The sequence below is a fragment of the Pleurodeles waltl genome, chromosome 7 (assembly GCF_031143425.1).
Source record: "Pleurodeles waltl isolate 20211129_DDA chromosome 7, aPleWal1.hap1.20221129, whole genome shotgun sequence".
Taxonomy (NCBI): Eukaryota; Metazoa; Chordata; class Amphibia; order Caudata; family Salamandridae; genus Pleurodeles; species Pleurodeles waltl.
In genome coordinates this window covers 127,363,163-127,375,978 of record NC_090446.1, presented here as the reverse complement: position 1 = coordinate 127,375,978, position 12,816 = coordinate 127,363,163, and the positions used below count along the sequence as shown (strand labels likewise).

The following is a 12,816-nucleotide window of genomic DNA, read 5'->3' as shown; positions in this document are numbered from 1 at the left end:
CACCCCTGAGATGTGCCTGCTGGGCCTCAGAACAGCTGCACTTTGCGGAAAAGTGAAGGGGCGCTTTCTGGACCTCTCCCTGGCCCTTTATAAGAGACTAATCTCGAGGGGCTGGAAGGCCGCGGATCACCCTCTGCTGACCGACTGGAAAAGGGATATATCAACATGGTCTAGAGCTGAACTACAGGTCCTAAAAGCAGAAGAAGCCAGGAATATCCGCCAGGTTCCTATAGCTCCGGGGTGGGAGAATTTAATGACAAGCTGGGAAAGTATAAATAAGAGGCTGGCAAGCCCAGTAGGAGAAACCAGTGAAATCCAATCCACACCGAGGATGGAACCAAATGATGGAAGCACATAGGCAGGCACCCAAAACAGACCCAAACCACACATAGATCACATCGAGAGTAAGGGAGCGAAGACAGTTGGATCTCTGACCCCCACTCCACTGACAGAAATAGCAAGCAGAGTGAGTGACCCGCCGCCCCCACGGTGCGCCGGTGCGCCCTGGGTTGACATCTTCCCCTGCTCAAAAATGGATATATCATAGTACCTTCAAGCCAACAATTACAAAAGCCATTCGCACAAAGCCGTAAAGTTGACCTCATGGGGTCTGTTTTTTTCTTTTTTCTCCCCTTCCTCTTTTTCCCTACCTCCAATTAGCCCAATATGATTGCCAACAGAAATTGTATATCACATACCTCGTGTTCTCCCTCCCCCCCACCTTCCTCTTCCCCTCCCACCACCCTTGTCTTCTTGCACCTAACCCTTTACACCACCCTCCCAAGTTACAAGGAAGAAGGGGTTCAAGTTTGTTGTTTGATTGTTGATTATACAGAACAGTGAAATGAAGAAAGGAAATGCGCTTTAACAAGTAAATGAGCACAGTTTGTTAAATAAAGAACAATAAGACTAACGATAATAAAAAGAACAAACAATGAACAAAAAGTAGAATATAGCATTATGAACAAAAAATGCATGTGAAACGAACAAGTATGTAACTGTGTAACAGCAAAATGTTAATAAAAATATATTAAAAAAAAAAAATCAGTGGTTTGGGACTCCTTTAAGGCGGTAATACGAGGGGTGAATAAAAGTATTTCATGTTATAAACGTAAAGTGTTCAGAGACAAAATAAGGGCTTTAGAACAGGAAATGTTGATAAAAACCGAAATGTTGGTTGGTAAAGGGGGTGGGTCTCAGGAGGAGGAGGCAGGAAGAGTGGAGCTGGCCGAGCTAAGAACACAATTGGCTAATATTCTACAGGCACGTATTGTGAAAAGATGGGAGGTTAGCAAATTAAAACATTTTGAATATGGGGAAAGTTCAGGGAAATTGCTAGCCTGGAAAGCTAAATCAGATCAGGTCAGGAATCAGATTAAGGAAATAGTGGTTGAGGATACAGGTGAAAAACTGACACGTAGTGAGGATATTGAACGTGGGTTTCAGGACTTTTATTCATCTTTGTATACAGAACATGTGGACGGGCAAGAAAAGTTGGTGGAAGACTGGCTAGCTCAAGATATGTTACCAGAAATCTCGCAACAAACTCAGGAATTTCTGAATGGCCCTATTACGGCTGGGGAAGTATGGGCGGCCTTAGTGGGGGGCAAAGAAGGGAAAGCTCCGGGCCCCGATGGTATCCCGGTGGAGGTATATAAAGTCTTAGGCGATTCAATAAGCCCGATTTTACTTGAGCTGTTTAGTAAGGTTTTTTCTAACGAGATAGATATGCCTTCATCATGGAATGATGCAGTTATCACGTTGATTTTGAAACCCGGTAAAAATCCGACTAAACGTACATCCTACAGACCTATCTCACTACTGAACAGTGACTACAAGTTGTTTTCCAAAATCGTGGCGGATAGATTAAATAGAGTGGTAAACAGTTTAATACAGTCGGATCAGAAGGGCTTTTCGAAGGGCAGATACCTCCACGAGCTGACATATGAATTTATTGGGGCTATAGATATGGCAGTATCGTTTGATTCCCCTGTGGGGATTATCACAATTGATGCAGCTAAAGCCTTTGATCAAGTAAGTTGGGGCTATTTAAAGTTTCTGTTAAGAAAAGCTAATTTGGGAAGTAATTTGTGCGGGGTAGTAAATCAAATCTATAGAGCTCCAACTGCTAGAATACTTGTGAATGGGAATCTTACCGGCCAAATTGTTATTGCTAGGGGCACTAGACAGGGCTGCCCGTTATCTCCTGTATTATTTAACTTATATATGGATCCTTTTGCAAGGACGATTCGGCGGAATATTGTGATCTCCCCCTTTTGTTGTCAGGGTTGGGAGAGAAAACTAGCCTTGTATGCTGACGATCTTTTGCTTTTCATAGACAATTTATCTACTGCATTCCCTGAGATTCTTAGGCTAGCTGAAGAGTTCGGTAAGGTCTCTGGATACCAAGTGAATGTGGAAAAAACAGAGATCATGGCCTGGAACATGGATTATAAATCTGTTTACTGTAAGAAGGAAATTAGATATTTGGGAATTTTGATACCTCAAAACATTAATCAATTAGCAGAGAGGAATCAGGTAAAATTGCTGCTGGAATGTAAGAGCCTATTAAAAGGCTGGACCCATCTTCCTTTATCGATTATTGGCAGGGTTAATCTGGTAAAAATGTCTATCCTTCCAAAGTGGAATTTTCCGTTTTCCACTTCTCCACTCCCTATGCAGAAAAAATATATAGAAAAAATGCAGTGCTTGATAAACGACTTTATTTGGAATTCTAAAGGGGTTAGAATTTCCCGGAGGAAGTTGCGTCGGTGTAAGCAAAAGGGTGGTTTGGCATTACCTGAACTGCAATATTATGCTTTGGCTTTTCTTTTGAAAAATGTCAGAGTTTTCTTCGCTTCAGACTCTACAACCACTGGTTTAATGTTTAAGATAATGGCTTCTAATATCAAAGGTGCTTCAACTAATTTCATTTTTAAATTCGGGGACCCTAAATTCTTCAAAAAGATAAGACTGAAAATTATGCGGGGACTAGCAGAATGCTGGTATCAGATTAGACAATCGGCAAAACTTACCTATTATAATTTTAATGCACCTATTTGGGATTCCCCGGGTACTCCAGAATGTTTTCAAGATATTTTAGCGTTACCGATAAAACAGGCTGGAGTAGAGCACTGGGGAGAGTTGTTTCCTGAGGGGGATCTTCTTTCCTGGGAAGAATTGGTGCTGAAAACGTGGGGTTCTCTGTCTAGGTGGAAGTTTTTGCAAAAAGGAGAATGGGCTAAGGCAGTGGTTCCCAAACTTTTTCGACCAGTGGCTCCCTTGACCTATTGGCCATTGGCTGCGGCTCCCTGTTATGTCACTTTTTTTGACGGGTGGGGGGGTGTAAGCCAGGATTTGGGAGCACTTCCATTTTTCTTCCTAAAAAATAATTGGGATGAAGCTGATAAAGGGCTTCTGCGATAGGGACTTGTCTTTAGTGGCTTGGAGTATGCACTGCCAGTAATCTGCTGCTGAAGGCCAGTGCACAACATTTTTATCACACTCTTTCTGCCTGCCATTGCGCTTTCTCCTTGTTCCTGGCACGTAAAAAAAAAAAAGCACATTAGTATTTTTGATCTCAGATCCTCCAGCACCACACTTGGAAGACCCATATATGACAATAGACCTGATTCAGGCCTCAAGGGGAGAAATACATTCTCCTGATTCTTATTTTTTCAATTTCCCGCTTTCCTCTTAAATGTTGACATTTTTGTAATTTCATGATTACCCTCTTTTATTGAGTAGCTGCAGAACACTGACAGAAGTGACACTCTATCATTGTCCTGATTGGGCCTGACCCTGCCTAAATGGACATACTCTTTATTTATTAGGCAAGACGTCATGTGCTAGTCCAAACCACTCCAGACGCTGACAGCTGTGGCTTCCATAACATCCCCACATGGCATTCCCACATGGGTTACTCAGGGCTGCAAATGCACATTGCAAAACCCTAACTAGTTTGATTTTTGCACTGTGATTCTTTCTTTATCATACTACCGTACGGCTCTGTTCCAAACATAACATCTTTATAATGGAGCCGTATGGTAGTATGAAAGAGAAAGAGTCGCAGTGCTAACAGTGCTTAATTTGAGCCAGTGCTTTCCGCAGGGATTGATTTGAGCAGGTGGTTTCCGGGTTTCTGCATCAGACATTTAAGAAGAGCAAAAGATACATATGGGAAACGTGGAGGAAGAGAAACTAAAAAGCATCACTAAGGGAGAAAGTAGAAAGCTGCATGAGTGAGCTGAAGGAGTAGGGAGTGGCTGTAAATGGATTAAAGAGGCCCGAGAAGGCTCGCACATTTAAATGCAGCATCCGCTTGTTTCAAAAGAGAGCTTTCATCACCATCACATTTTTATCTACAAATTAAGCACTGGGTATACAGTGGGGGGCACAGCACTTATTTTTAAGGACTGCCACTTAGGCCCATATTTATGAAACGTTTGTGCTACATTTGCATTATTTTGTGACGCAAAAGCAGCGCAGACTTACAAAATATACTTATATTTTGTGAGTTTGCGCTGCTTTTGCATAAAAAAATGATGCAAATGCGGCACAAACTTTTCATAAATATGGGCCTTAGTTTTCTGCATTAGGCATTTACTGTGAGCAAAGGCACATATGGGAAGGGTGAAGAAAAAGAAGGACGTAAAAGCTCCACATTGGGAGAAAGATGCAAGAGTGAGCTGAAGGGGCAGGGAGAGGCTGTAAATGGATTGAAGAGGCCCAAGATGGCTTTAGGATTACTGCTGCCTCAATATTCTGTGCATGCATATTTAACTGCAGCAGCCACATGTTTCAGAGGAGAGCTTTCAGGCATGTTTTTATTTATAAATATTTAAACACTGAGTGGAAACAAATCGAACTTGATGGTTTTTACAATTTACTATGTAACAATGCAAAACCCTAACAAGTTTGATTTATTTCCACTGTGATTCTTTCTTTTTAATACTACTGTTCGGCTCCATTCTAAACGTAACTTGTCCTTAGAATGGAGCCGTACAGTAGTATGAAACAGAAAGAATTGCAGTGCAGATAAATTAAACTTGTTAGGTTTTTGCAATGTTATGATGTCTATTGTAAAATCCATCAAGTTTGATTTGTTTCCACTGCAAGTCTTTCTCTGTCATACTACCATGCAGCTTTGTTATCTGTACCATAGTATGAAAGAGAGACTCACAGTGGAAACAAATCAAACTTGATGGGTTTTACACTTTACAACATAACATTGCAAAACCCTAACAAGTTCGATTTATTTCCACTGTGATTCTTTCGTTTTCATACTCCTGTAAAGCCTCATTCTAAATGTGATGTATTTTTAGAATGGGGCCCTACGGTAGTATGAAAATGAAAGCATTTCAGTGTTCCTTAGAAGTGTGCGGCGCCACTGGTGAGTTCTGATGGCGCACCAGGGAGCCACGGTGCACACTTTGGGAAACACTGGGCTAAGGGGATTAAGGAAGGTGTTGGGACGTACAACCCTTTGAATGAGATCATCCCGAGCCCTTTAGTAGGTCCCCACAGAGTGTCAGCCTGGTATTGGGGGATCCTAGAAGGAGTAGACGGTGAATTTGATCTTCCCATAGAGTTGTGGGGAGATTTCTTTCCGGAAGAGTCGGTTAAGAGGTGGTGGAAAGAGTCGTTAGCATTGCTTTATGGTATTGTGAAACCTGCCGCTCTGAGGAAAAATCACTACTACACGATACATAGAGTTTACATCTCTCCTGAGAAGCTATCCAAAATGAAGGGTGGGCAGGAGGTGAAATGTCCAAAGTGTGGTTTGGCTCATGCAACAGATATTCATATGTTTTGGGGATGTTTGGATGTTCGACATTTTTGGGAAGGAGTATGTGGAACAATTTTGAGTATATTGAAGCGGGAAATTGAGCCCTCCTTACAGTTAATAATCTTCGGTCAATCCCAGGATCGGCAGGGGCGGCCTGGTCGGGATACATCTATTGACACGAAGTTAGTATTTTATGCAATAGTGCTAGGGAGGCGAGAAATTTGTAGAAAGTGGATGTTGAAGGCCCCGCCAGGCCATGCAGAATGGCTTAGGGATGTTTTCAGCACAGCAGATTTGGATCAATCAATAGGGGGAAAGGATAGGGTGCGAGGGAATTTTTGGGTACCATTATTGGATTGGAAACCAGATCACTGATGTATATAATTTTACTGTACTTAATGTAGGAATTGAAACGGTTCCGTGCTATTGGTCCAATGATTACATACCCTGCTCTGAAATCCTTGGGAAATTGAGACAGTCTAAGGATTGTTTGAGAAGAGAGGGTAACCCCAGGCCGAGAAAACTTCCCACGTTTTGGCTGATAAGCAAAGGAGGTTTCGCACATTGCCCAGGGTGAATGAGGACAAAAAAACAAAAAGAATTCTCAATTCTATTAAGGAAAGGAAAGCAAAGATTATCCCACCGGTAGTTGTAAGAGTGTAATTCTTCTGTCATGTTATATCGTTACTAATGTATTCTTTGGTAAATTCATGTATACATTACTGACAATGTACTCCACCCCAATAACTTGTACTGCAGTGGTTCACTTTTTTCAGTTTTATCAAAAGCAAGAGTAAAACCAGAGTACTAGAATCTAAAAAAAGATTGTCCTTGCATCAAGAAAAGGCTGAGCATATTGTGTGCATTCTGTTTATAGGTGATCATTGATGATTGGCTATTGGCCTAACCTGTGTTGCCCCAGACCTTGAAACCAATGCTCACTTGCAATGCCCAATGAGTGACCCACTCAAACGGCGCCTGTTACGTCTCGGCCCTTGTCAGGCCTGGCCCCCCTCACACCGTCTTCCTCGCCCCGCGGACTCGTAGCCAGGCCACGCGCGCCCCCTTCCCCGCGTGGGAAAACCCACTTTTTCAATCTCCCGCGCGCGCTTGCGTAGCGGTCCTCTTCCGTGAAGGGTGGAGAGACACGGCTGCATGGCTGGGCATACCAAGAGGGGAGGGGGGCTCCGACTAAGGTCGGTCCCTATGAAGCCTGGAACAGGTAAGTTGTTGATACTTCCATGCGTGTATCTCTTAGGAGAGTAGCTCAACTGATTACCGTCACGTAGCAGCTGTTGTCTTTAGGAGACCTTCAGAAAAACGTCCACCTGTGACAGTAATCCCTCCTCTTATTCATAGATAGAATGGAACGTCCTTCGCCAAACTCCTTTTTGAACGTGACGGGTAGGATGATACCACAATACACAGAGCGCAGGAGGGGATTAATTTTCTTTACGCTGTCTAACCTAATATCTTTCCCCTCTTTTGTGTTTGGCTTCGTAGCAGATGTCCACATAAAGAGTCACTGTGAGCCCATATGAAGCCGCCCCCAGTTAGCAGTCCTCCAAACAGTTCAACACACCTGCGCTATCCCTTCAGTTGGTCTCTACCTCTGCTTCCTTTTCTCTCTCTCGCCGTTGGGCCATTGGCTCAGTCTCTGAGAGGCCGGCGCGCGTGTGCTTTGCTCGTGTAGTTCGTCCATTACACACCCACTTCTCAAACCCCACTTGTGATTTGTTTCCTCGCAGCTGCTGTGAACCGCCGTCTTACCCAACGACGCAGAAGCCGGAATGAGGGTGGGGGCCGTGCCGGCACAGCCATGGAGACCGCGACGCTTAATGGTGGCCCCCGCGGGACAAAGAGCATCGGCGCGGCAGAGCGCAAGAAGCGGCGGGGCCCGGCCCTGCGTCTGCTGCAGCCCCTCGTGAACCCGCCGGAGCCCGAGTCCATGGAGACCGACGTGAAGCAGCAGCAGAGGAGGCCGCTCACGCCGTCCCTGCTGCCCGCGCCTTCCCGGCCCCGCTACACTCTGCTGGCCGAGATCGGGCGAGGCAGCTACGGAGTGGTGTACGAAGCGCAGGCCCGACGCTCCGGGGCCCGTGTGGCGGTGAAACGCATCCGTTGTGACGCGCCCGAGAACGTGGAGCTGGCCCTCTCCGAGTTCTGGGCTCTGACCAGCCTGCGCCGCCGGCACCAGAACGTGGTGCAGTTCGAGGAGTGTGTCCTGCAGCGCAGCGGCCTTGCCCAACGCATGAGCCACGGCAACAAGAGCTCCGAGCTTTACTTGCGCCTGGTGGAGACTTCGCTGAAGGGTGAGAACCGGGGGTATGGTGGACGGGCGGCGTGGGAAGTACTAGAGCACGGGGATTTGAGGCCTGCACTGGCAGCGAGGGCTCTGACCTGCGGCCATTGCTGGTATTGATCTCTGTGAAGCCCCGGGGAGGGGTGGTTTGGGAAACCGATTTACCCCGGGAGGAGGGAGTGGGGCAACTAGTTCTGGGACTCACTTGTTCCCATTGATGTGAGGCCTGCACCGCCGTTTAGTGGAAGGGAGTGATGGGTTGGAAGGTTACACCCCTCCAGCAGATGGCCCCATGCTATGACAGGTGCCAGGGCTGACTTGAGGCCTGCATGCTGGGAGAGACATTAGGGAGAGGATAGGGAACAAAGAGCTAGAGGCCTACAGTCGCCGCCACAAGGGGGAACGATGAGACCACCTCTAGGTATTCACTAGAGCCCTCATCTATGGGGGAGCAGGCTACCAGAGGGTCAGGGAGCTTGGGCAATGACTATGCCAGAGTTTTGATGTTTGAAGTGTTCCAGGTCAAGAGCCCCGAGCAGTGCCCTCCAATGGTGCCAGCTGTGTGGGGGTTCATTCCGCACTGTAGCCCGATCTCTGTGTCTGAGTTTCCTGGGGTTGTGGGGTGACGAGCGGTGTCATGGGGCCAGAGTTCGTGGCCTTTCAAGACCTAGTGGATGCCTTTAGTCTGCACTGACAGTTGAATAAGGTGGTCGGTTGAAGGTTGCACAGGAGATAAGAACGCCCAGCACTAAGAGGAAGCTCGAGCTTTGGGGGATGGGAAGACTATCTGGTGTGACACAAGCTGGAAGGGCGATGCAACAAAGGCGCCCACCTGCACAAATGTGCATCCATGCAACTTCACCAAAGAATTACAGCCTGCAGCTTAGAGATGTCAGTAACCTTAGTCGTAAACACAGAACAGCATATAACATACGTTGTGACCCATGAGGTGACTATAGCTGCCAACTTCCCCTGGTCCGTGCGTGGTGAGCTGTCGAAGTAGAATTATTTTTTCCTTGAATTCTGCGACTTCAGTTTCCGACTGGTAATGGCATAAACAAGACAAGACGCGCCCAATGTAATCAACTCGTCACACATTTGCCTGTAACTTTTTAAAAAGCTGTGTGAGGTTAAGAAATAATACAGAAGACGTTTTCTTCAGGAAAAACTTGCTGCTGAATCGCAGAATTTCAAGGAACATGTCTCTTGCACCCAACAGCCCATGCTTGTCAAACAGCACCAAATGACAGAGGCGCAGCTCTAACTTTCGGCTATAAGCGGAGCATGTTGCAGCAAAGTAGAGCAAACTTAAGGACACTAAGTTTGCTGCACACGTCTTACACTATATAGCGTTATCACACCATACTGCATGCTGTCCGTGAGCAATAAATCAAACATAACTGCTTGTAGTGAACAGAATGAGGATCGTACAGAGCAGCATGCTAGAGTTTTACCACATAATGGTGGTAGTGTGTCTTGTCTCATTATCCACGTCATTAGAGCTGTTTGTTGCACCACGCATGAATAGGATACCCAGTTTCTCATTGTGAGATGAGCAAACAGTCTGTGTAATGTGCATCTGGGTATGCACATTAAACTGTTCGCTCATCTCGCAATATAAAAGTGCAGCAGGCTCCACAATTTTTGGAAAGGCTTTGGAAAGCAGTCCCACTGGGGCCCAGTTTCTTAGCATCATATTACTACAAGGGGTTGAGGACCTTTTGCTTTGGCATGATGTTATGCATTCTGTATAATGCCGTGCATCATTCAGGATCTGTAAGACGAGATTTGTAGAAGAACACATTCTGACGTGGAGCGGGATCCCTGGTTTACGTTTATACTTGCCCACGTAGATTAAATGTTGTCTATGGTCTGTCAAAAGAATACATTGGTGTTTTTTTTTCCTTTTTCTTTTGCAAAGTAAGGGCATCTTTCGGAATGTACCTATCGAAAGGACCATGGTCTGTAGTTAAATGCCTTTCTTTGGAACTAACATTGCAAATGCCACGAAAGCTTTTGCGTTGTGATTCCACAGGTTCTGGCTCTTTAGAGCATTTTTTTTTGCTCATCATTGATCATTATTCCCTATTCCCCTCCAATCTCCCCAATAGTATCACCCCATTTCAGAAGTATTCTCGATCTCTTAAAATGAATTGAAGAGTGCAAGGAAAACTGTCTTGATTTGTTCAGCCTCTCCTACGGCTGGTTTGTGTAACAAAGACTAATACTGTGGAAGTAATGTGTTTATTTTTAAAGATCTTCTACCTTTCAGTAAGTTTCACCCCAACCTACTGGAGTTGCTTGCCTGTCTCGGGCTCGGATGTCTGATATTTGAAAGGGTTTTAACGTGAATGAGGGAGGGGGGAGGGTGGGGGGTGAAGGTGGAGCGGACGACTTGATAAATCATATATTTGATTTTTACTTGGAACCCAGTCCACTACCTTATCGTGCACTCCATCCGGAGCTCTTGCCCAAACTTATTTATTTCAATTTATTTACAGTTTGTAACTGCCTTGTGTTCAGCTCGTACATCGTTCATGTTGATGACACCTAGCTGTGCATTCATCTTAAATCGGTATAACCAGCCTCATAAAAGGGTCTGTGGTTGGACGTCAACGAGCTTCCAGTTGGATTTACACCTAGAACTTTAAACATTGGCTAAGTCTACTTTTTATGGCGACTACTACAACAACATTCTTCTTTGCCTTCTATATACATCCCTGCCCTCACAATTTTTCACTCTTTGATGTTTATTGATCTACATAGTAGTTTTCTTTCCTCTTTTGTGACTTTTCTAGATATGCTTGCTTAAAGAGAGGTTTGTGTCCCCTAACCTTCTGAAAACACCCGTTTTTCTCTCCAGTGCCCCGTCTCATGGCTGTTCTCTCCCCCTTAAAAGTGGGTTCATGCATTCAGAACTTGGCTTTCCAACCGAATGAGTAAGAATCATTCAGTCATATTTACACCCACACGAGCTGCAGGAAATCTTGGGGTTGTATTTAATGATCACCTTTTCTTTAAAGGCCAAAACGCTTCAGTTTTAAGTGTTTGTGGCAAATGAAGGCTCTGAAGAAATGTTTTTTGTTTTTTTTTTGTTTGTTTTTTCAACCCTAAGAAGCCCAGAAAGTCTCAAGCGTCCGTTCTATCTAGATTGGACTACTCTAATGCTTTATATTTTTGCCTTCCAGCTTCTTTGATTCAACGCCTGCAAGTAGTGCAAAACACAGCAGCTCACCTCCTACTCACTCTTTCTAGGTGCACTCCAACATCCTTCTTCTTTTTTTTTTTTTTTTTATGCTGCCACTCTATTTACATGCACTTTAGTGCTTGGACACACTCGGAGCAGCTGCGTGGGGTATGAATTCCATCATTTATTCATTCAAAATCCTACGCAGACACCCAACTCATCCTCTCCCTCACACGCAACCCCACCACTGCCAAAACCAACCTACACGCCGCTCTCAACTCCGCCAACTGGGTGACAACAAACCACCTCAAGCTTAACTCTGACAAAACCAAAATCATCATCATCATCTATGGCCCCAACAAAACCATATGGGATGACTTCTGGTTGCCCACCACCCTAGGCCCCGCACCCAACCACGCACGCAACCTCGGCATCATCTTGGACCCCTCCCTTTCCATGACACAGCAAATCAATACAGTCACCTCTTCCTGCTTCTGCACACTGAAAAAATCCTTCAAATGGATTCCCTCAGATACCAGGAAGACAGTCACCCACGCACTCATCAGCAGCATACTAGACTACAGTAACGCCCTCTACGCCGGCACCACACTTAAATTCATACGCAATCTCCATAGAATCCAAAACACGGCTGCACGCCTCGTCCTGGACCTCCCCCTCCACAAACATATATCTCTCCACACCTCAAAACCCTTCACTGGCTCCCCATAGACAAGAGAATAACTTTCAAGATCCTCATCCACGCGCACAAATCCCTCCGCAACACCGGCCCAACCTACCTCAACGAAAGAGTGAACTTCCACACTCCCACCCGCAACCTCCAATCAGCCGACCTCTCACTAGCTACAGTCCCCCACATCAAACGAACCACCACAGGAGGCAGGGCATTCTCATACCTCGCCCCCAAAACCTGGAACTCCCGCTCCGCAAAACCAAAGACCTTCTGCTCTTTAGAAAAACCTCAAGACTTGGCTGTTTGAACAGTAACACCCCACCCCCCCTTCAAGCGCCTTGAGACCCTCACGGGTGAGTAGCGCGCACTATAAACTCTTTTGCTTTGATTTGAGTCAAAAAAGAAAACTATCAGTGTCTATTCCTTACAAATATTGTGCTTGGGTGGGAGGAACTGATGAAAATGGCCTCTCTGTACAGCAGAGGCTTTTCATTAATTTGCTTAGGCACATCCATTCGAGTGGGCCTTACACACCAACAACCTATTCATCCAACAGGTGGTGGAAACATTTTTTTATTCCTAAAACCATGATCCTTGTACGGTGCTGGCAGTGAAATGTCTGCACTGACTATTTCGTAATGCTCTCTTGTATGCTACTGTAAAAGTGGCACTTTGTGGTGGGGCAAGTAGAACCTATGTGTACCATGCTTACAGTGCCCTTAAAAGCAGAGTAGATGGGCTTAGTGGGCCCATTTATGGCCTGCAGGCATAGTTTTCGGATTTCTTTGAGGCTACCCTAACTTGGCATTAACCAAGTCTCGCTGTTGTGCCTACTGATGTTCTTCTAC

General features: G+C 45.4%; 1 protein-coding gene and 1 long non-coding RNA gene across 4 annotated transcripts in view; one reads left to right on the top strand and one right to left on the bottom strand.

Moving 5' to 3' along the window:
• LOC138303830 (uncharacterized) overlaps nt 1-7,298 on the bottom strand; it is a 99,086-nt gene extending 91,788 nt beyond the window's left edge. Inside the window, exon 1 of the long non-coding RNA XR_011205456.1 lies at nt 7,068-7,298. This is a non-coding gene — a long non-coding RNA (uncharacterized lncRNA). The remainder of the gene's footprint in view (nt 1-7,067) is intronic.
• Nucleotides 7,299-7,432: 134 nt separating this feature from the next.
• Nucleotides 7,433-12,816, top strand: part of STK35 (serine/threonine kinase 35) — a 48,880-nt gene continuing 43,496 nt past the window's right edge. For 2 of the 3 annotated variants that reach the window (XM_069243294.1, XM_069243295.1), the window contains exon 1: nt 7,433-8,100. In XM_069243294.1, coding sequence (XP_069099395.1) covers nt 7,608-8,100 — 493 coding nt within the window. In that variant the 5' untranslated portion in view covers nt 7,433-7,607. The remainder of the gene's footprint in view (nt 8,101-12,816) is intronic. The other variant, XM_069243293.1, reaches the window with a different exon arrangement.